We start from the raw sequence: 24,204 nt of genomic DNA on the forward strand, positions 1-24,204 counted from the left end.
TTTGCCTTGGGGCGCAGGAATAAGCAGTGTGTGTGTGGGCATCTGTTATCCATTAGCATGTTCACTATTACACCCTTTAAATGTAACCGAATCACTAGACTCCCCAAGGTGGACCATTTGAGACAAGTTTATAAATGGAAACAAAACTCTTGCCGTGTGTCTGTCTGAGCCACATCTCTGTTTGTAGAAAAAAAAAACAATTCCTCTATTGACTGTCTCTTAGCCTGGGTCCACTTTTGCTTGCATGACTTCTCCTTTCCCTCTGCCAGCCCAGACTTACTTCTTTAAAATCAAGGATGGAAACCAGTCACCTGTAAATGTCAAAAAAAAAAAAAAAATGTATCAGTCAGTTCAGTTGCTTTTGTTTTCTACATTCTCATTGTCGTTGCAGGGACTTTTCAGAATAGCTGCTGGAGCTTCAAAGCTCAAGAAGCTCAAAGCAGCGTTGGACTGTTCAACCTCGCAGCTCGAAGAATTTTACTCTGATCCCCACGCCGTCGCTGGTACAAACTCTTCTACAAATCCTGCAGAAAGTGACACCATCTGGTCCAGATCATTTTCTCATAGCTTCCCTCTTTACACACAGGAGCTCTAAAGTCCTACCTCAGGGAACTTCCTGAACCTCTAATGACTTTTGGCCTGTACGACGAGTGGCTACAGGCCTCCAAGTAAGAGGACAACACACACACAGAGAGACACACTGCTCTTTAATATCCTGTAAAGACACATTCACTCTGTGCTAATAAGCAGTAAACACACACCTCAGATAGCGTGTGCTAGCAGGCTGCTTCAGATATTCTGATTATGTTATGTAACAAGGTTATATTAAATGTGTGTGTGTGGTTCCAGTGTGTCGGATTCTGATAAGAGGCTTCAGGCCCTGTGGGTGACATGTGACCGTTTGCCAAAGACTCACAAAGCCAACCTCAGGTAAGAACATCTCAGACTCTATTCTGTTCTCTTCTTTTCTAGTCCGTTGTTATTGTTAAAAGCAACGCGCGCTTTTGTTGTCTACGGCTGCGTTTTCTAAATTCAGTAACAGAACTGAATGTGAAGCGTTGATTTCACTTCTGTTTTTCACTTTCATAATTGATGCAGCAGATATAGCCTACTGTAGACCTGTTGAATAATCACAAACCAGTCTAACTAGTTTGCTGTAAGCCACTCTGATGCCTTATCAAACATCTCATTAGAGCGGTCCTTTCTGCTTTGGAGCCAGGGTTTCAAGGGCTCTCATGATAAATCTGAAGCTGTACTTTCTTGGAGATTTTAATAACACAATCTCTGTTGCAGGTATCTGGTGAAATTTCTTGCTAAGCTGGCTCAGGACAGTGACGTTAATAAAATGAGTCCCAGCAACATCGCCATAGTCCTGGGACCCAACCTGCTCTGGGCAAAGACAGAGGGGTAAAAACCTTGTGCACTGTTCACCTGAACACAAAATGAAGCTCGTGTCTATCAAGCTAACTGATCGTTCTCTAAACTGTGGTTCAGGACACTGGCCGAGATGGCAGCAGCTACGTCTGTCCATGTGGTCGCAATCATTGAGCCCATTATCCAGCATGCTGATTGGTTCTTCCCTGAAGGTAAAATACCTCTGCTTGATGTTTTTTTTTATAGCAGTGCCATTGTTTCTCGTCAGACCTTCTTTCACTGGACTGCTGCATAAGTGGCACTACTGTCAGTCTCCTGTGTAACCTCTTACTGCGAAATATGACCAAAGACGGTTTACAGGATCTTTGATATGACTGAAGGCACGTGGCAGTCCACACGTGTCGGCAAGCCCCCATAAGTTGACGACATAAAGAGCCAATAAAAAATATTAATCGGTCAAAGTTCTTGTAATCTGTTAACGGTTATTTATGTGCATCCCTAATTAAAAATTACTATGGAAAGCTGTAGACAGAGTCATAGGCTACTGTATGAATGCAATTCTTGTTGTTTAAAATGCAATAACTTACAGGCTTTGTTAGTTTCAGGTTCAATATGTGCAATATGGTCATTTCAATAAGTTTTCAGTAAACACTGAACCAGTCCAATTTTAAAATTTTGGCCCATGGTGTATTTGAGTTTGACACCCCTATATGGACTGTGCTGTATCATTACATTATTAATGCATTTACTCACTTTGTTTAGATAAAGTTCATTTTATACAGACATGACTAATGATTATTTTCATTCTGGATTAATCTTGGGTATTTTCTGGATAGTGGTTGGTTAATAAGAAAATAGTGAAAAAATGCTCAACTACAATTGCAGAGCTCAGAGTGACTCCTTCAAATGTCTTGTTGTGTCCCGCTAACAATTAAAACGTTCACTAAGAAAAGCAGAAATGCAGTATTCCATGAAAGAATATTTGTTGTTTTTTTTACTGCATTTTGGGAAGTATTAGGAAACTAGTCATAAGCTGTGCAAGGCTAGCACTTAGCAAATTCCCGAGTGTGCTAATGTGACACGGGAGCGTGCCTATGTTCCCACAGCCCTATGTTCCCTCAGCCCTATGTTCCCTCTGGACTCTCTCTACCTATCTGGCCTGTCTAGCCTCTACCTGGTCTTTTTACTAAACTTAACCAACTCCTTTCTTCATTGCCTAAACCCAACCAATGGTGGGACCGAAGGGCTGAGGGAACATAGGGCCTAATTTTCAGTGACAACAAAAGTTAGAAATGAGGGAACATAGGGCTGAGGGAACATAGGGCTGTGGGAACATAGGGCTGTGGGAACATAGGCATGACCCCATGTGACACCACTAACTAACATTCACAGTGACAATGTTAATATGCTGATATTTTAGGAAATTTTGCCAAAGTTCAGTGTGTTTGGCACTAAACCTGTAACGAACCAAAGAATTTAACCTGTTCATGACATGGTGCCAGCTAAAAAGTAAAAAGAACATGAGTTATTAAAATTAATTCTTAGGCAGACAACAATTATTGGTTAATATTACCGGTAATCATCTTCTGTATTTGCTTCTTCCTCTTTCAGAGGTGGATTTCAATGTGTCGGGTATGTTTGCCATGCCCACCCATCCAGCCACCCCAGACCCAGAACCCGGCCTGGATAGGAAACGCCCCGGCAGCCAAGCGGGGCAGGACGGGGACAGTCACACTCCCCGTAAAGACAGGTACCTGTCTCGCCCCAACCTCAGCCTCAGCCTGCCCCTCACCCTCCCGTCCCGTCCCAAGACACTGAGCAGGCAGGAGTCGCGGGGCCCGGCCGTGTCAGCCCTCTATGTAGTGGCTGACGAGTCCATCACAGTCACTGAAACGCCCACTGAAGATCTGCCCAGCCCAGACTTCAAAGCTGTGCCTTAGTCCAACGTAGCTCCCATTACTCCACTTACTAAATGAAAGAAGGGAATGATGCTTATTGTAATTTTTCCTCCACAGTATTGTTGTGTTCAGGTGATTTCAGCACAAGCTAATCAGTTGTTTTCCTATAGGTTGGTACAGAGCATGATGAAAAAGCAGTTCTCTTTCATACATTTTAATGACACGCAAACAGTTTTCAATATTGTTGGGATACCACTTTGTCTAGAGTTTTAATTCTCTTGTGTTACTCCTTTGTACTCCTTTGTGTTATCGCCTTTTTTTCCCAATTAAAGCCTACGTCACACTGTAGGTTGCTGGTTTTATGTTTTCTGTGGGCTTCCTCTGTTGCATTTTGTTTGTACGGTGTAGCATCTGTCTCCTCTGTCCCCTGCAGCCATGTTGCAGCTCAAAGTTGTTCTATTTAAAAAGGTCACTGTCATGTGGTTTTATGTCTTTTTGGGTTCTTCTTTCTTCATTTGGTTTCACTGAACTCAGGAAGTGGCGTCTCTTTCTGTCTCTCGCACCATCCTCTGTCTGTCTCTGCTCTTGCTGTCTTTCTGTCCCTCTCGGTCTCCTTCACTCTGTCTGATGGCGTGTGGTTTGCCCTCCTGAACTCTCTCCCCTCTCCCCCCCTCTTCCCTAGCACTGTTAACAAACAGCCGGAGCCCGCTCCACGTAGAGCCAACACTGTAAATAGAAAGCAGCCACAGCTAACCTCACCCACCTTCCAACCCCCACTGCCCCCTCTGGAAGCCTGGGCTGCTTCCCAGCCTGAGCCCCAGGCTTCGTCCCCAGCTGCAGAGGTTGAGCAGCCTGGCATGGGCGCCACTGGTGCTGCTGCTGCTGCTGCTGCTGCTGGTGGTGGTGGTGGTGGTGGTGGTCTGGGTGGTGGGGCCCAGGTAGCTACAGTGCACCCTCAGATTGTAACCCAGCTCAGCGCAGAGGAGAGCAGGTAAGGAGCGAGCTGAGGTCGCAGCAATACTCCACCGCCTGCTCGCAGCCAATCAGCCAATCCGGAGCTCTACCCACCCTCTGTGTTTGTCATGTGTTTGATTGGTCTTTTGAGTTTTACAGTTCCCATACTGGAAGTCTTAAAATAGAAAATCATATGTATAACAATGTCCTCAGCTTTTAATTTGGCTTCATTTTAACAAATTAAGATTGTAATGCATTGAAAATCACATAATTTTGTCCTTCCCCCTGCTTGTTGTGATGATTGACCAAACTCTATTTTTAAAAACATGCTTGCCTCCCTTCCTTCCTGTCTTTTTGCCGTTGTCTGATTTTGCATGAAACACATTACCACAACTTCTGTTCGGTCTTTTTAAACAAACGTATCTTCTGATCTTGTGCCTTCTTCTCTACATGTGTCTTATAGTTGTTCTTTGATTTATTCTTCATGCAATAACCTTTATCTCATGTAATTAGCCTTTGAATGGACGTTTGTGCAGTATGTTCTCTATGTCATGCATGATTTCGTGCACCGGTGCATCACTTGCTTGTTGAATGCAGAGTGTAGATACCATGTTGATGGATTAACATTTGGATTTATTGTATTTCCACAGCCCGGCCCGTGAACTCATGTCCACCCCACCTCCCCAGAGGAACGGTTCAGCTCATCTCACAGTAGGAACGCCCCACTCACAGGGTGGGTCCAGGGGGCCGAGTCCACACATGGTCCGCAGAGGTGAGACAAAATTACATTATGTAAATTTATTTGATATATTACAGTTTTTCTCGATTGTTTACACACAATTTCTGGTTCTTGAGGCACAACGGCCTCAACATGTAACTCATGCACCGACCCCCTGAACCAAGTCTGCTAAACTACAAGCACAATTCCTGCTTTACACTCAATTTGCAGTACACTTACACTACACACAGTTCTCTGCATTTGGCTCAATTTTCATGAAGAAAATCTCTTGTTTTCATGAGTAACACACTGTTATTCAAAATTCTAAAGTTAGTTTCCCTACTATGCACACTGACTCATCACATGGGTAAACGCTTGTCACACAGTTTTACAAGTGATGGACTGACGCCAAAAAGAGAGAAACCAAACAGAGAGAGAGGCCAGTCCACACACACACATATATATATATATATATATATATATAGCAGTGATCATAATGATGATGAGAAAATGCATTGATCACCAAAATTGCATGTTGATGCAAGGATTTGAACCTAGACTAGAACAAAGTCTTTGATTACAAAGAGTGCTGCTCTACTAGGTGAGCTACATGTTACAGTAGTCTGTGTTCAGTCTTTCAAAATTGTCCGACCGTAAACCAGCTGACCCTGACGACTCTTTTTTTTTTTTTGTGGTCACATCAGCACGGCTGCATCGTCACACGACCACCTCGGTCGCGTCTTCACGCATTTCATTTGTTACGGTGCATTTGAGTGTTCTGAGTATAAAAACAATATTCTAAAATATTTTACATTATGTTTATATACTGTGTATATACTGTATATATACTGAGTGTGTTTTTTTGGATTTGTGTGTAGAGTTCTGAGAGTATGAGGCATGCTTTCAGAAAATGTGTGTAAACAATCAAGAAAAACTGTAATAATGTTAAATCATGAGATAATGATGTTTTCCTCTGAAGGCACCAAGAAGCCAGCCCCAGCCCCGCCAAAACAGGCCAGCCCCTTCGCCTCCAACCCCAGTAACGCCCAGACGCCCGGCTCCCCTCACCACCCGCCCATCACCCCCAGACGCCACCCCAGCAAAGACAGCCTGATCCACGCCCCGAGCCACCCGCCCCCGCAGCCCCCGCAACCCCCGCAACCCCACCAGGCCCAGGGGGAGCCAGAGCCCTCTCCCCCCAGCACGCCCACCCCTCCGGACACTCCGCCTCACGACGGGCTCCACTCCAACCCGCTGTCCCCCTACTACCACTCTGGATCTCTCCCTCGCCCCGCTAGGCCGGCCCCGAAGCCACGCCCCCGTCCCAGCATGCCCCCGCCCCCGCAGCCGGCGGCGAACGACAGTGGAAACGGCCTCTGCAGCACGGCCTCCAAGATCATAACAGGTAAACAGTTTGGTCCCATGTTTCTCATGGATCCTGGTTTTCAATACTTTTATAATCAGATTTAAGAAAATGAAGACACACCAAGCAGCAGCAATGAAGGAAATTATTACAAGTTTCAATGGAAGAAGCCCCACCCCCCACCCGTGTGTATGTGTGTGTGTGTGTGTGTGATTGCATGCACAACATTTTTATCGTATGATTAATTTTTTTCCAGTGGAAACTCATGTAGGAGCAGGATATACTCAGACCTACATCAGAATCTTTATTTAAAGCAGAAGTAAGCGATATTTTTGTGTTAATATAAGTCTTAAATAGTTCTATCTTCCGACAGCAATCACTTACATAGAGTGTTTGGACCGAAACACGGGTCTGTCAGTCACTCTGCTCTGCTCTGAGCCGAGGAGAAAACTTTTCTCGTATCCTACAAGTTTTATCCAATGAGGAGAGAGAACGGCATGAAGGGCTGTGTGTGCAGCCAAGAGATGCGCCTGAATGTAGTGACGTAGGGACGAGGACCAATAGATCCATGACGAGGGCGGGGGCTGCTAACTCCATCGGCTGACAAGACGTTATGGTGCGTTCAAGGCAACCCGTAAAACTCGTGTTTTTCCGACCTGTGAAGTCGTACCAGTTCGATCTGGTACGACTTCACGGGTCGGAAGTTACGAGTGGCCGTTATAGTGACTTTCACAGGTAAAACAGGTCGGAAAAACACGAGTGGGTTGCCTGGAACGCTACAAAGTCGTAAGTCGTGACTTGAAGCTGTAATTTACGGTTTCAAAAGCCTGCCTGGAACGCAGCATTAGCCAAAACGACCGGATCGCTTACTTCTGCTTTAACTGAAACATCACAATTGAAAGATATATGACAATTTAAAATCCTGCTCAATCAAATGTATTATCAGGACATTATTATTGTATTAATGGTTAAGAACCATTTTAAGAATACATTTAAATTAGGCTAATTAGTTGCTGGAAAAACTGTTGAGTTGATTAACTTTAGCAGCTTGTAATATTTTATACATACACAGTATTTTAAATATAATATTGTCTGCAAAGCACTAAAAAGCTATTGTTGTTGAATAAATCTATTGCAGTTAAAGGTCTAACATTTGTGGAAAAAGTACTTAGATCTCAAGTGATAGTTGTAATACCATGTATTTTAAAGTTTAAAGCTTCAAAAGAATTTTAGGACCAAAAAAAAGAAGAAGAAGAATTTTACTAGGTATAATGGATAATTTCATAAGAAAATGTATTATATTATTGGATTACAATTGTTGATTCAGTCAGGTGTCACTACTTACTTCCTAATAACTTTATATACGACTTGTGACTCCACCAGCAGGGATCTGTATCTAATGTGTTGGTAATGTTAGTCTTCAAAGTAACTAATCAAAAAATGATTGTGATACTGTAGGTAGAAATTTGCAGAAACATTTAAGTACTCCAGAAAAGAGGAAGTGGTCTCCGAATTATATTTCAGAGCCTTAGTAAATTGGGTGTGTTACATTCCACCGATGATGACAGCCAAAGAATAAAACAAAATACAGTACGGTTCACTCTGTATGCAGTGGTGTTGTGGATATTTCACTGAAAGGCTTTTGTAATTCCACATGTGATGAATTACAGAGCATAATGACCAATGAGCACATCTTCAGTGACATTTAACACAATTAAACATGCTGCCTTTGCACAGGCACCGCAACGACTGAAATCACGGGCTGGTCGTGTGCTGATACTGTGTTGAGTTCAGTATTGAGTGATTTCAGGGTCCTCATGGGGCATCATGGGGCATCACTGTATTTAGCTACCTGGCTTTTGGTTTCACTGTCTTTTAATGCCTGACACACTGAATGTAACTGTGGTGACCTGAAGCATGACAGGATGTGTGTAAATATTGCAGATGTCTGAGCTGCCAGCCTGCCATTAAGATGAGCTTTGCAAGGCAGGTAATGGTAAGGATCTGATTGGCTGACGCGTTGGCCTCGCTTCTGTGTCCACTGCATGTTTGTGTGTCTGTGTGGGGGGAAACAAAGAGCACAGCGGTTTTCTCCTTCTAGTGTGTATTTGTTGCAAGGCTCGTACTCTATACACATGTCTATCTGCATTGGAATTTGTGTTTTTATCTTTGTCCTGCACGTTAACCCTGCTGTCCAACCATACTAACATGCTTGTTGTTTCCACACCATCCCCGACGCTGAGGTTGGATGGCTCATGCCTGCTAACAGTTTTCTCTAAGATGTCACTAAACAGACTTTAAACGGACCGTGTGCTCTTACTCTGTGTGTGCAGTGTCGTCTGGAGCATTTGTGTATAGAAAATGTGCAACATTTAAAAATTAACACACCAAGGATAGTCTCTAAGAACTGCTTCCACCCCTAAAAATGTTACTCCATACTGACTATCGACTAGATTTGATAAAGTGAGCGATCCTTGGTGTCTTACTGAGTGTGTAAAGGTGGAGTGTGCGTGTGTGTGTGTGTGTGTGTGTGCGCACACTCCACAGTTTGAAACTGTGTGTGTGCATGTGTTTGCTTGAACCCAAGTTTTAAGACGTGTCTGCCCTGATGTGTTTCCTGACTGCTTTCCCCAACTGTCCTGTGCAGAGGGAGGCCTGGTCCTAAAGGGGGTTGGACGAGCCCTCGTCCCTGAGGTGATTGTGGACCACCAGGCAGAGAGCTCTGCTGGTCAAGAGCGTGCCTCTACCCCAGACCCACCCCTAGACCCCGACAGCCAGGCGGAAAGCACCGCTCTGTGAGAAGAAAAACAAAAAAAACAACAACAAAAAAGGGATGGCCGTCATGGAAATCCCCCTCCTCTCAGCTGGTCCAGATTTGAATGTTTAGAATCAGACAGGTAATCCAAAATGCACCAGTTGGCTGCAGCTCTTCATGCTCCTCTCACATGATCCCAGGGGTTTAAATGGCTGCCTTTTCTTCTTTTATACTGACTCAAAAGAGAAACCTCATCTTATTACAGTGTTGGTCCAAACCACAAAACCCCTGCCTGCATAGTCTTTCTAGACACAAGTCTAATGGGACTTTAACATACTGTATAACCTCGTCAATATAGGAGCTGAACTCAGAGTGAAGCGTTCAGAGCTTTCACTTTGCCCTCTGCTTCTTTTTTTAAAATCGCACATTTGATACTGAAGAGATGTGTGAATCTGGTTTTAGCACCAGGTCTGACCACACAGACCCAATGACGTCAATCACGTTTTTATTCGGCAGCAAGGTTGTGTGAGTGTTGGCCAGCCACCGATGATCTATTTATCGCGAAACAGAATCATACTAAAGACGTTTTCTTCTTTCACTTTCAACTGGTTAAATGTGATGATCTGCTGAGAAGGGCTTTTATATATAATCGACACACACACCTCAGCACCATATTAGAAAAGGACCAAAGACAAGACTACAGGCCAAAGGAATTTAAATTCAAATGCAAAGCTGCTCGGTTTGTATTCAGGTTGTTGATGACCAAATATTTTGGCAAGAGTGCAATATAACATGCAGTTGCCTTTAGGAACATTTGATTTAGTAAAATTTGTTTCCCATTTTAATTTGTTTATATTTCAGCAGATTTGATTCACCAAGTTAAAAATAGCCCAAAGATTAACTTTTATTGTGAAAGGGATATTTTTCTGTCACATTTGCTGTGATTACTAGAAACTGTTTTTAATGAAATATTCTTTCAGTGATGATTCCCACTCAAACTCACAGCTACAACCAAATGCAACCAAAATTTGAAATCTTCTTTGTGTATAATTTTTTTTTTTTTTTTACTGCAGCTGACGATCTTTACTTTGTTTGGGTATTTTTCAGCTCTTTGATTATGTTTTTTTTTTCCCTCAGCATTTTTATGGTGTTTTTATTCTGCACATACTGCATCATACAGTGCATCATTACTCTTAATAAAAGATGGTTCAACATTTTACACTGTTGTCAGCATCATTTTGTCAATGTTTAACTGTTTTTAATTGATAAATAACATTTTACAAAATTTTAACCTGCAATCATTCATCATGCTGTTTTTCAGCTATAAGCTCATTTAATACTGTAACTAGTGTGTCTCCCATGTTATTCAACATCTACTCTTAAACGTGTTTTTTCTTTTCAGATTAATTTTACAACAACACATGGCAAGTTGTATGGAAGTATCACATTTTACTGTTTCAATTTAACAAGAAGAAAGTCAAATTTCAACACAAATCTGTACACAACTTTTCACCCAACCCCACACACCATGTGTCCGTTCAGTGGTGTCGTACCTTTCCCGTCACGCCCAGTAGCCAACAAAAAAGGCGACTACAGAGAGGCAAATGATGAGGTTGATGTTGACAATGAGCCGTAAAGGTCGCTTTTCTTTCAGAGAGCAGATAGCCTGTTCAGGTGCGGGTGGAGGCACAGGATCGCTCTCTCCATCCTTCTTTCTTTCCATCCCACACAGCCAGTAGAGGGCAGACATGAGCCTGGGCTGGCTGTGGACGCTGGAGGAAGCAGAGGATGAGGAGTCTGGTGTGTTGAAGAAGGAGAGAGGGAGAGAGAATTTCAATTGTTTAGTGGACGTGTTCACCAGCGAGAAAAACAAAATGGTTAAGAGAGTTGTGACAAGCGGGACAACACCTTTCCTGTCATGACACGCTTTTCCATTGCTGGTCTCCCGCTCCCTTCCGCTGACTTCCAACTCATCTTCCGTGTGAGCGGTGATCACGTCAGAGCTCTTACTGCTCTGCTCCACTGTGAATACTTGCTGTTTGGGCTCCACTGGGTCAAACCTTGTGAACCAGGTGAGGCGACTAATCTGTTAAGAAAAAAGAAAAGACATAATATACACATGACATGACACAAAGTCAACTCAAAGATCTAGTTCAGGGGTTCTCAACTAGTCTCACTCTGGGCTCCACATTTTCCCATGGTCATTAAGTCACGACCCACTTTTATAGAATTCAAACCAAGATTTTTTTTTTAAGCCTTTAAAAACTCATTTTGCTCTTTATTGAGCAAAGTGCATTTCAGAGCACATGAATGAAACTGAGGAGTTACCATGACAACTGCATGTACGGAAGTGAATAAAAAAATATCAAACTGCACAAAATGGAGACCAACAAAACAATATATTTGACTTCTAATGCATCTCTGCATTCAGAGCATGTTCACAAAAGTGAATAAATATCAAATTGCACAAAATAAAGACCCACAAAATAAGGTATTTTAACTGCATTCAGGCCACATTAATAAGAAACTGATATCTTTGCATTCAGAGCAAATGGAGCAAATAAGAAGAAACTGAGGAGGAGCATTACAACTGCATGTGTTCACGTGTCTCGTGTGCCTTTCAAAATAAGTTATTTTTCAAAATAAAAGACATGTCCAACATCAGATGTGCATTAAATATTATTTACTTTTTTGACCAGCTGTCCGCGACCCATCCAGAACGGGTCCGCGACCCACCAGTTGAGAACCACTGATCTAGTTTATCATCCAGTTTATTCTCTTGTGGAAGTTTCAGAGCGTAATGATTTCTATGTGACCTGTGTTATATGTTCAGTCAGGTGTCAGCTACAGCAAAGAGAAGAAGTAGTAGTTTAATCAAGGACCCAGATAATGATAAATTGCACCACAGTTACAAATCAGTGAACCGTTAACTAGTGTGAGTTTGCCTTTGATGCACTGCTAGGTGTGACTGACATCTTGTGGTGCTGTACTGCTGCAGATTCCCAGTATTGTAAAAAATGTTTTGCAGTAGCATTAAAGGGTCATATTAATGCATCGGTGAAAGATACAAATGGAAACTGATATGAGCAAAAAAAGAAAATATTTTCTCTGGCATGGTGAGTATGTAAGTACAGTATACAAACACTGGATTCTCATGAGACACACACATCCTGTACCCTCTAATGTCAATGTTAGTACAGATTTAATACAAAAACAGTGCAATTAAGCCAACAGTGCCATCCCAGATCTGATTCAGTGGCCTTACCTGCTCTGGTTTGGGCTCCTCCGTGGCCAGACTGACCACAACCACCACGACCAGTGTGATGCAGGTCAGCAAGATGGAGAAGTAGAGGAAATGGACGTGTTTTACCACCAGAGGCCTCCCGTCTGCCTCATAGCACGGGGGTGCGGGGTAAACAAAGTCCAATATCATGCGGATGCAGCCCACCGACAGGCCGAGCATCAGGCCCCAGAAAACACCCTGAGAGAGAGGAGAGAGTGAAGGAGAAGTGCACACAGATGCATTTGTTTACAGTTTTTATTTACAGAGTTGCTTCAGTGCCGATTTCATCATCATCCACTGGCATCAGGACGTAGAGAGTCTGAAAACAAAGCACAGATCTCTCCCTCACACAGAAGCTCCTTCTTTAATGAAATGAGACCCAGGAAAAAAAAGTTTTTTGATTTAGATTTTTTTTTTTTTACATAAATTAAGTGTTGGGATGGTAAAGAACAAATTGCAAAGAAAAAAATCTGAAATTTTTATTTTATTTTAATTTTATAACCTGTGCACTGTAGTGTACAACAGGACTATATTGTTCTCAAACGTGTAGGGCTGAGTAAATTCTTATATTCTTAAATAGTTGAGGGGGATTCAGAAATTGATTTATCAGAGTTTAAGAGTCCATGGTAAGATGACGACCCTGTAGGAGAGTGTAAAAGTTCAGATGAGGAAGAGCCAGATGAGACAAATAACTAAGTCCAGTTGAACCTCCTTTGAAAAATAAAAAAGTTGTTGGCGGGCTCGTGAATTTTTTTTTTGACACGAGTCAAAACGAGCGTTAACTCGCGTATCTCGCGTTTGGTCGCGCGTCACAACTCGAGCGAAAAAAAAACGTTCCTCGTGTTTGGTGGGAAGCCCCTTGTGGGTCTTCCCACCAAACACGATGAAATAGACGAAGACGCGAAGGTCCCGTCGCCATAAAAGAATCGAGTGTATTGCGTCCAAAAAAAAAAAGTCGCGTATACCGCGTCGTGCGCCTAATCGCGTCTTTGCGTCACGGCCTTTTACACCGCGGACGTAACGAATAAACGGTGACGGTGTGAACAAACAACGTAGAACGGGACCAGACGTGGCGTTGTTTCCTCTTTTCACCGACAGCTCCACTCTCCCTTACTTACACTAACTACTGTTATTGTTGAGGCCAGAGAATTGTGGGATTTGTAGTTTTTGACCAATCGCAGGTTGTGCTCTTTTTGTGATTTTCCCGGTTCACACATGTTTGTTTTTTTTAGGGGCAAATGCGAGTGAAATGCTCGCCCATGGTGGGCATTAGAAAATGTAAGACCTGTCTAAAATTATTTAAGACTTGAAGACAATAATTCAACAAATTTAAGACATTTTAAGACCGAAAATTTAGATTTTCACATTTTAGACTTTTTAAGACCCCGCGGATACCCTGTTATTTCATATAAAAGTTTAAGTGCATACATATTTTATGATGCTGTGTATTATATATTATATATTTAAGACCATCTTAGAATTTTCTAATAAATTTAATACTTTTTAAGGCCTTAATTTTAGATACATGAATTTAAGACTTTTTAAGGATCCGCGGATACCCTGAGAAGTTGTGCGCTCGCAGCAGGACAGATGATCAGATGGATAATCAGTAAAGTTAATAATTTCACTTAATGTGGCCATGAATAAATTAATTTTGATGTTTCGCCTGTTATTAAACGCAAATCTTGAATAGGTCTCCGCTGTTTTCACATTTAAAAAGGTCTTTGTTGTCTTTGTACAGAGACAATATGAGATTTGCTTGTAGCCACAGCACTTAAAAAACCCACTGTAACCTATTTTCATAGGCACACCAGCCTCGCTTTCAATAAAACACACACTTGCGTTCCATAATTGCGATCAGTGAAATATATGAAAACAATAAAATACAATTTAAAAATGAGAGGAAAAAAATCCAAATTCTTAGACATATTTAAACTTAAAAAAAAGAAAGAAAAAGTAACGCAATAGTTACTTTCCCTGGTAACTATTATAGTGAAGTAGTGGAGTTACTAACTCAGTTACTTTTTGGGAGAAGTAATTAGTAACTAATTACTTTTTAAAAGTAACGTTCCCAACACTGATGTGCACTACAGTGTACATTGTACATTGTACTACAGTATACAAAAATGCATTGCTGGGTCTCAGGAGGTTATACGATTGTATACAGTCTTTCCAATGCAGTCATACAGTGCTTTTTTTTTTAATGGAGAGATGGGGATGTGTTTCTCTGAGCGTACCTTCTCATTGGCCCTCTTCCAGAAGCAGCCTAAGAGGAAAATGACAGAGACTGGGGGCTGGAGGTAGCTGCTGATGGCCTGGATGTAGATGAAGAGCTGCCCCTCCTGACTGGCCTGAACAACAGGAATCCACAGAATGGAGGCCACCAACAGCACGAGCACAAACACCCTGCCACATGCACATGTAACATGAGATGAATGAAAATGTAAGTATTTCTGTTCAGTTTAAAGACACGGCATAGTGGGAGCACTGGAAAGATTTGAACGCATAAATCTCAAGAGCACTGTATGTGTGTGTGTGTGTGTGTGTGGAGGGGGGAGAAAACCTGGTAGAGTCATTATTTAGAAATATGTGGAAAGAGGGGTTATGGTTTGGGTGAGCATGACAGAAAAATGTAATCATTTAATATGTAATTTAGTGGATGATTTAGTCAGTTAAATGCCATACACAGTTACAGTCCAAACAGGAATAAAATTGTCTTCATCATATACTGTAGGCCTTAAATCTTTTAACTAAAAGTCTCAGTGGAAAAAGTTGTCTCAACCAAATTAAAAAACAACAACAACCTTTAAATATTCTTTGTTGTAAACTAAAACTGTGCTTCAGTACAGTGTGCTGTAACCAAGACCATAATTTGGGTTTTGCCTGCTCGTCCAGATGTGGTCACATACCTGCCCACAATCATGAGCTCCCACTCCGAGGCACGGGATCTGAAAGTCCTCCATATGTCCATGGTGAAGATGGTGCTGGCGCTGTTGAAGATGGAGGTCAGGGAGGACATGAGGGCAGCGATCATCACCGCCATCATCAGACCCCTCAGCCCTGGGCAATTATTAAGGAAAAACACACACAAGCTGGAGTGAATGAGAGGTTTAGGTAAAGGTCGCTATACCTGAGAGGAAAGAGTGTCCTGACCTGCAGGCAGCAGCTCCATCACCAGTCTGGCGTAGGCGGTATCTGTGCAACCCACTGGGTTGCCACAAATCTCTCTGCACTGCTCTGGGTCTGCACACGCCACCTCGTCTGCACAACATCATTAAAACATACAAAATCACTTCACCAGACACCATTTTTTATTACAGTTTTTTTTCGATTGCTAAGACACATTTCTTGAAAGCTTCTCTCATTTTCTCTAAACTGTGAACACAAACCCCAGTTTTCAAGCTACATTCACAAAACCTCAGACTCTTCTTGCAAAACCAAACTTTCACCTCAAAACAGTTCAATCTGTATGTGCTCAAAGCTGAACTCTGTTGTCAAATCGTGCCCCGAGTCAATCAAAATTAAAAACACTACTGAGCAGTCACTAAACACTACATAGACAAATAGAAAACACAATGCTCAGCACATGAAGCTGTAGAAATAAATGTTTATTGTTCACTGTAGCTAAATGCATGTTGCAAAACAAAAAAACCTGTGCATTTACTGTAGCACTTCTCTCCTTCCCTTTCTTTCACCCTCCTCCCTCCCTCCCCACATCCATTTCATCCCCTTTTACTTCCTTCTTCTTTTTTCTTCCCAGTTCATCCCTCTCTCCCTCATCCTCTCTTCCTTCACCCTGTTGTCTCTCATCTTCTCCTCTTCCTCCCCCCCCCCCCTTCATAAATGCATGTTGCAAAACAAAAAACCTGTGCATTTAGCACTTGTACATAGTACTACTGTAAAAAAAAAAAAAAAAGTACAAAAAACAGAAATCCTGTGCATTTACGTACTGTACACGTAGCAGTTGTACAGTACAAAAACAAACAGAAATCGTGTGCATTTAGCACTTGTATACATATATACTGTATATAAAATAAAGTACAAAAATATAGAAATGAGATGTGCATTACTCAGCCACAGCATCATTTCTCTGTACTGGATCAGGCCATAGGACTTCATCCTCAACTGGCTCTATACTGTATATATGTTCCCTCATATCATTAGCAAAGTGTGATCCATTTTGAGTTGTTGTGTTCAACCGGTGAAACTTGTGCTTTAGTTGTGTTTGACTTTTGCCACCTGTGCTCAGCATTATGCAACACAGGTGCATCACAATGAAAATGTGTTGGTAAGTTGTGTCTAAACAGGTGAAAAGTGCTGATAGTTTTGCCAAAAGAAGTGACTGATTCAATCAGTGGGTTCAGACAACTGAGCACTTGGTTCAGCCAATAGGGTTTAGTGTTTTAGCAATTGAGAAAAACTGTATTAAAACTCTTGAAACATCTGCATGGGCTCAATGCAAACAAGTGTTCTCCATGGACCAGTTAGTAATTCATCTACTTTTATTAGGGTTAATGAAGTCATATGTAGTTAAACATTACAGTAAGTGTATTTGCAGCTGCAGCACTAAACACGAGCTTCTCATACCTGTGTAAAGTATCCTGCTGATCATTCCTGGCAGCATGACAGCAAAGAAAGGAATAAACTTAAGATAAGCAGCCAGCAGTGAGCCTCCTTTAGCATGGGTCAGGGTCTTAGCAGCCAGGGAGCGCTGGACAATCACCTGCAGAGTCACAGTTCACACTCAGTTTACAATTTATAAGTTTACAGTTTATAATTTGCTTAGTTTTGACAATTTCTTAAAATTTTCATCTGTCAAACTGGTTTTTAAATGTTTGCAGAACTTGGCTCCAGATGTGCTGTGTAGTCTCACGCCGTAAGACGCCGTAAGACCTCCTTTGGGCAATCAGCCTTCTCTATAAAGGGTCCCAGATGTGGAATTCACTACCGACCGAAATAAAACTAACCCGAGACATTAGAATTTTTAATACAAAGGTTAAAATCTGGCTGAAACAAAATCAGAACTGTATGCATTTTTAATGTGTCATGACTCGGTATGATTTTAGATGTATTGTACATTTTATAGTGTTGTTATGTAAATTTGATGTCTTTCTTCTTACCTTCTTTTTTTCTACTAATAGCCTAACTAGGGACAGGAGTTGGAAACTAGTATTAGCTATAATCTCTGTCTGCAGAACATCAGTCACATTGACTTGTTTGTAACGAGTGGAAGTGTCACTATGTTAACCTGCATTGTCCCTATCAAATAAACTGAATTCAATTAAATTAAACCCTGTGACTGTGATGAGTAAATTAGATTCTTATTGACGTATTGATGTGAAGGAAAAAGGAAAAGGAAGGAAGGAAAAGGAAATTATGCTGTGTTATCAAGAGTCTGGCATGTACATGGGGTGAATGTTTTATGTGCATAAGATACAACTGCTGATCTGATAAGACTCATTAACTCTACTCTAATATTGTATCAAAGGGATTTTTAACCTCTGTGATGAGCAAAACATGCCAAATGCTACAGATGGGAACTTTCAGTGCTTTACTTAAGAGGATTTGTTGAACAGCATAAACAGCGTGGAAAAGCACCAGATCTTTTATAGATGAAAGGCTTATTTATATATGAAAAGTTAAATAAATTTAGATCAAAATTTAATTTCCATATTGGCAAGGCAGGTTCCCTGTGCTCTCATTTGGCTCCCCATATTGGAAGAGGCTTTTTACATGTCCTGAGTTGTGATGAGATGAGAAGTACTATACCTGATCAGAACACCAGTACCACATGGAGGGGATGGACATGCCGATGATGACCCCCGGCCAAGGAAGGTCAGAGGTCACAGGGTCTCTGAATATGTGGAAGGCGTCGTCCCTGGGGATGCCGCAGGTCGTGTTGTGCACCCGGATGGAAGGGATGGCGTTGGCGTATCGCTCCATCAGAGCGTTCCAGCCTCCGATCTCCATAAAACCTCAACGAGAGGAACGATTTAAATTTATCATTTAAACAGAAACACTAAGTGCTGTTGATGGGAGGTCGTCACATGGAGACAGACTGAGACTCGACTTACTGAAGCCCATGAGGGTGAGAGCTCCTGCCAGCATGATCACAGTTTGGACAGCATCTGTGTAGATGACTGCAGCCAGGCCGCCTGAGACACAACATACAACACATGATGCTGCACATCGAACTTCCAGGGACACGCAGAAAAGGCAAAAAAAACACAATGCTCTCATGTCTTAGCAAGAGTTTCTTTAATGTAGAGAGAAGAGGTGTCACCTGCAACAGTGTAGATAGCAGTGATCGACAGCAGCAGCACTATAGCCAAGTACATATTCCACTGCAGGGCAAGCTGTATGAACATGGCACCAGCATATAAATCCACCTGGTGAGAAACACACCCACCACATGGGATTGGGATGGAAACCAGACGTTAAAGGGATAGTAGCATTTTTTTTAAAGTGGGGTTGTATGATCTACAAATAGCCCCTAAGTACTTTAATTGCAGTAGAAGACTCTCTGCACTCCTCCCGTTAGCAACGCCAGCCCATAATAGCCCTGCCCAGAGATTTACAACATACATTGTTGTGAATGGACCCAAAGAAACGGCATATTTAAAATAGGTTTTATGTGAAAAAAAAATACACAGTTCCATTGTTCGCTATAATATAATTTTTTCCAGCCCCTCAAAGTGCAGGAAAAACACAGTTTTTATTTGGACCTAACCAACTCACATATCCCTCCGCCCAGGGTTAGCGCCCGCCGATCAGCAGTTGGTTAGGTCCAAATAAAAACTGTGTTTTTCCTGCACTTTGAAGGGCTGGAAAAAATTATATTATAGTGAACAATGGAACTGTGAATTTTTTTTCAGGTAAAACCTCTTTTAGGCCACAAAAATAGGCCGTTTCTTTGGGTCCATTCACAACAATGTATGTTGTAAATCTCTGGGCAGGGCTATTATGGGCTGGTGTTGCTAACGGGAGGAGTGCAGAGAGTCTGCTACTGCAATTAAAGTACTTAGGGGCTATTTGTAGATCATACAACCCCACTTTGAAAAAATGATACTATCCCTTTAAGATGACTGGGTCAAACTGAGAAGCTTTTAAAAAAAAACATGCACACTAGAGAATTACTGTGAATTTCATGTCTTACCGATATCTTTGTGAAAACGTAAATGAACAGGGACAGCACGGCTATAAATAACTGTGTTCTTTTCCCACCAAATCGCCTCTGCAAATACTCTGGCATTGTTGTGACCTGCAGGAGAGGAGAGCTCAAAGATGATTTTAAGCGGATAAATCGACAACATCATGCACGTGCACAGGTGTATGTGTGTGGGATATCGAGCTGTATGTGGAGACACCTCACCCCAGAGGCAATATAAATGGGCAGGAAGAGCCATCCCAGCAGCAGCACCATCAGCATACCCTGATATCGACATTTGAACACACTTTTAAAATCGCATACTGAAATCAGTCGGCACAGTGAATCCAATGTGTAGACACTCACATTCCATTCATATGAAAATCCCCCGATTCCTGCTGCAGCTCCCGACCCCGCCAGGCCGATAAAATGTCCACTGCCGATGTTACTGGCAAACAGAGAGGCACCGACCTAAATACAGACAGAAGTCAGAATCAGGATCACTTTGGGTTATGGCTTTGAACTACACAATATTTTGCTGTTACAGATTTTTTTAAACAACAATTTGAGATGGAAGCAGTGATAAAATCATACTTCTTATGATCAGGCCACAAGTCTGTGTTAGTGATTCGTTCTTGCACTCACCGGCCACCAGGTCATGTTCTTCCCAGCCAGAAAGTATCCATCCACCGTGCTGCGCTTCGTCCTCCACATGGACTGACAGAACAATGACAGAAAATCCTTTTAGAGATACATGCAAAACATACAGTACATGTATCAATTCCTACTGGTGACCTGCAGGAATGTGCTACAAGGGAAAACCTTCGTTGCATGTGCACCAATAAGCAGCACCAGGGCCGGCCCCTGGCATAAACACTCTATGTGGTTGTTTAGGGCCACAGCCGTTAGGTGGGGGGCCACATGATCAGAAAGGTACCGGGGTTCATCAAGTCATTTAAACATCCTGAGGTCTGCATGTGCACGCTATGAGCTTTATATGTAATTTGAAGTCAATATTCAGCTTCTTTTATCTCACATTTGAGACATTTGGTGAAAATAGAATGGCAGAATGACAACATTTGTGCTCAAAAAGCAATCTTACAAAATGTCATTTTAGACTTGTTTTCTACACTTATCTATTACTGTATTCATATCCTATTTCAAGCACCAAAAAACAGTTCATTCTCATGACTGAAGGTGTGTTTTCACAAGGGATTTGAAATTTTTCAAAAAGCAGACCTCAAATTTCCAGCATTTGGCCTAAATTATTTCTTTATACAGTGTTCTAGGACAAACTGGCCTCAGTGTGCTTACAGCGGAGGTTCTAATATTTAGACATAAAACACTTGAGTATTGTTACATCTGCAAGTGTCTTAAAAAGATACATTTAAGAAAATATGTAAAAGTCGAGAAAATGGCCTCAAACCTCAGAGGGCATAAACACGTCTGTATTCAGTTTTAACCAGTGATTTGGTGTTTGTGCTTAGAGTGCAGGGCCACAAACAAAAATCTTGTTTAGGGGGCCACCAAAATCCTAGGGCCGGCCCTGAGCAGCACTGTTCACATACTTTCCCTTACACACATACACACATACACACACAGTTTTCTCTTAGTGGAAGAAAGAGTTTGGTGAATTCCTGTTTCTTCCTTGTGAATAACAGGTGCTAGTTGTGTATGCTGCATTGAAATGACCAGGGTCTGTTACATGCTTTGCTCATATCTGCCATGAGAGAACATCCACTTTTCTTTATCACCACTGGAAGTGGTTAACTTACCCTGGTTGAATAGTGTTGCATATTTAACCTACAGTGGGTTCTGGAAATGTAGAGAGGAAACCCTTGTGCTGCTTAGGTGCTCACCCTTGTTAATGTTACAAATACCATTATAGTACTATTACAAAGTCCACCTGTCTGGACCACAGCCATCATGTTATCAGGGGGGTTGCTTCTAAAATCCTTCTGAAGAAATATAAAATTAAAAAATGAAATTTCCTTTTGTCATCACACTGCAAAAACTCAAAATGTTTCCAAGAATATTTGTCTTATTTCTTGTCAAAATGTCTCATTTCTAGTCAAAACTAATCTCTTTCCACTTAAAATAAGACTCATCACCTAAAAATTAACTTGTTTTTAGATCATTTTCACTTGTTTCAAACAAATTTTCACTTGAAATAAGTAGAAAAATCTGCCAGTGAAAGTGAAAGTTTTTTTGTGCTTGTAATAAGAAAGAAAAACTTGCCCCACTATCAAATTTTTTTAAGTGAAAATCTGCTTTAAAGAAGTAAAACGTGTCTAAAAAACAAGCTACTTTTTAATGTGATGAGTCTTATATAAGTAGAATGAGATTGTTTTGACTAGAAATAAGACAAATATTCTTGGTAAGATTTTGAGTTTTTGCAGTGCAGTGACCAATGTTGAGACGTGTAGCAAACTATCACTGCTTTTTCAGAGGTTACAACAAGATTCACAAAGGTGGAGTAGAGCATGATGCACATCCCAACACACTACAGGTGCAGGACCAACAAGATTCATCTCAATAAAAGAGCATCAAAGAAAGAAAAACACAAGGTCTCGAACATATGAACAAAGGCTTTTATAGAGATCAGGAGGGATGAGTGAGTCTAAATGACTTAAAATGACTTAGTTAAAAGTATATACTGTAGGTTCTGTTCTTGCTGAGGGGAAGCAGAGAAGAAAAGTTCTGTAGAGTTGATTTTTTTTGTCCTTGCACTTACCCAGAGACCCACCCCCAGCACTAGCAGGAAGTAGACCACCAGCACCACTATATCCACAGTATCCAGAGTAGCCCTGGTTCTGTAGGAGGAGGATGGAGATGGCGTCATCGTGCTCTGGTGCCCTGCTGCTGCAAGATCAAAACCAAAGACACAAAGTGATTCTGATTGTGAGTACAAGACGGGACTACCTACAACTTGGAAACATTATAAACTGTAAGTAAGTGTTATTATTACACATATTTAAAATCCAGTATCACATTTAACACTTCACAATACTGACTCTTGATACAGTACCATAACCAAATGTTTAGTCTTTTGGGTTTTTTTGTTCAAATGAAACGTGCACTTGGGCATACTTGTGCTCCTTCTCTACAGTCGGCTTAGTGACAAACAATGTCAGATTTCATGTACAGATCTCACAGAACATGTTATTAACACATGTATTTTAAAAAAAAAAAAAGCACTGCCAACTTGATTTTAACATTCTGCTTAACTGTGTATCTGTAATATACAGTATAACACACAAGTCTGAAGATGAACATTGTGTATATCCTGCACTTGATAATACTTTAAGGACATGATCCACTTTTTTCCCAGTTTTGTGAAGTTCCAGCTTATGCCTCTTTTGTCAAATGACTAGACTAGACTTTCTCTACTTAAAGGGATAGTATCATTTTTTAAAAGTGGGGTTGTATGATCTACAAATAGCCCCTAAGTACTTTAATTGCAGTAGAAGACTCTCTGCACTCCTCCCGTTAGCAACACCAGCCCATAATAGCCCTGTCCAGAGATTTACAACATACATTGTTGTGAATGGACCCAAAGAAACGGCCTATTTTCGCGGCCTAAAAGAGGTTTTACGTGAAAAAAAAATACACAGTTCCATTGTTCGCTATAATATAATTTTTTCCAGCCCCTCAAAGTGCAGGAAAAACCCAGTTTTTATTTGGACCTAACCAACTCACGTATCCCTCCGTCCAGGGTTAGCGCCCGCCGATCAGCAGTTGGTTAGCTCCAAATAAAAACTGTGTTTTTCCTGCACTTTGAAGGGCTGGAAAAAATTATATTATAGCGAACAATGGAACTGTGTTTTTTTTTTTTCAGGTAAAACCTCTTTTAGGCCGTGAAAATAGGCCGTTTCTTTGGGTCCATTCACAACAATGTATGTTGTAAATCTCTGGGCAGGGCTATTATGGGCTGGCGTTGCTAACGGGAGGAGTGCAGAGAGTCTTCTACTGCAATTAAAGTACTTAGGGGCTATTTGTAGATCATACAACCCCACTTTAAAAAAATGTTACTATCCCTTTAACAGTTCAGTTTACCACTAGAAACAAACTGTATTATATCTTAAACTTTGATCTACTTTTGATAAATTCACTTTATATCATGTTGTAGATACTTGCATTGAACCTGCTGTGTTGCTGTTACATACTGCAGCTGAACATTTTGATCTCGGCTTGTAACTTGTTCTGATATCAGTGTATGAAGCCAGAATAGTTTCTCCACTTTGACACATTTGTGACTTAAGAAGCACTTTGAGAGACTTGCTCTAGAAAGCTGCATTACAAGTGACATTTGATCTATCGACATTGTACAGAAATCCATATAAGCAATAGCTCAGTATCTACAGGTTATACATTGATGTTACTGTTTAGTAAATAAACTCACCTTTCAGAAAATGAGCTGCGTTGTCTTCCCCAAAAAAACAAAACAGCGTCGTCACAAACAACCCGGGGACGATCCCAGGAATGTCATGTTTTGTCGCGAAGCTTCTCACGCTCACCGAAAGATCAAACTCCACTTCCACCTCCCGCACGACAAGGTTTCGTTAAAATGTAAAAGATTTATTACGCCTCACAGAGAGAGAGGTGTTTGAGCAATCCAGCCCTGCTGCTGGAGGAAGAGCTAAATGATTGCTGAATGAGTTTTAAATTAATACCTCATTCCACTGGGTAAATGGGCAGTGATATCAATAAAA

General features: G+C 41.4%; 2 protein-coding genes across 7 annotated transcripts in view; one reads left to right on the forward strand and one right to left on the reverse strand.

The window, feature by feature from the left end:
* Positions 1–10,281, forward strand: part of arhgap17b (Rho GTPase activating protein 17b) — a 30,668-nt gene extending 20,387 nt beyond the window's left edge. The window contains exons 11-21 of one of the 6 annotated variants that reach the window (XM_085784330.1): positions 392–503; positions 587–668; positions 850–930; positions 1,294–1,407; positions 1,495–1,586; positions 2,986–3,124; positions 3,955–4,263; positions 4,877–4,998; positions 5,924–6,349; positions 8,252–8,303; positions 8,955–10,281. In XM_085784330.1, the coding sequence (XP_085640456.1) occupies positions 392–503; positions 587–668; positions 850–930; positions 1,294–1,407; positions 1,495–1,586; positions 2,986–3,124; positions 3,955–4,263; positions 4,877–4,998; positions 5,924–6,349; positions 8,252–8,259 (1,485 nt within the window). In that variant the 3' untranslated portion in view covers positions 8,260–8,303; positions 8,955–10,281. The remainder of the gene's footprint in view (positions 1–391; positions 504–586; positions 669–849; positions 931–1,293; positions 1,408–1,494; positions 1,587–2,985; positions 3,125–3,954; positions 4,264–4,876; positions 4,999–5,923; positions 6,350–8,251; positions 8,304–8,954) is intronic. The other 5 variants (XM_085784331.1, XM_085784329.1, XM_085784333.1 and 2 more) reach the window with 5 other exon arrangements.
* On the reverse strand, positions 9,912–23,949 carry slc5a11 (solute carrier family 5 member 11). Its single transcript, XM_085784337.1, has 16 exons — positions 23,895–23,949; positions 22,227–22,354; positions 20,138–20,209; positions 19,859–19,963; positions 19,718–19,777; positions 19,502–19,606; positions 18,629–18,734; positions 18,420–18,500; positions 18,115–18,320; positions 16,933–17,068; positions 15,499–15,606; positions 15,255–15,405; positions 14,583–14,751; positions 12,328–12,543; positions 10,971–11,148; positions 9,912–10,859 (listed from the first exon to the last, which is right to left on the reverse strand). The coding sequence occupies exons 2-16, from the start codon at positions 22,332–22,334 to the stop codon at positions 10,624–10,626; spliced, it is 2,037 nt and encodes a 678-aa protein (XP_085640463.1). The 5' UTR covers positions 22,335–22,354; positions 23,895–23,949; the 3' UTR covers positions 9,912–10,623.
* Between the last annotated feature and the right edge of the window lie 255 nt (positions 23,950–24,204).

The sequence above is a fragment of the Trachurus japonicus genome, chromosome 8, assembly GCF_045865225.1.
Source record: "Trachurus japonicus isolate A0001 chromosome 8, Traja_1.0".
NCBI classification, from domain to species: Eukaryota; Metazoa; Chordata; class Actinopteri; order Carangiformes; family Carangidae; genus Trachurus; species Trachurus japonicus.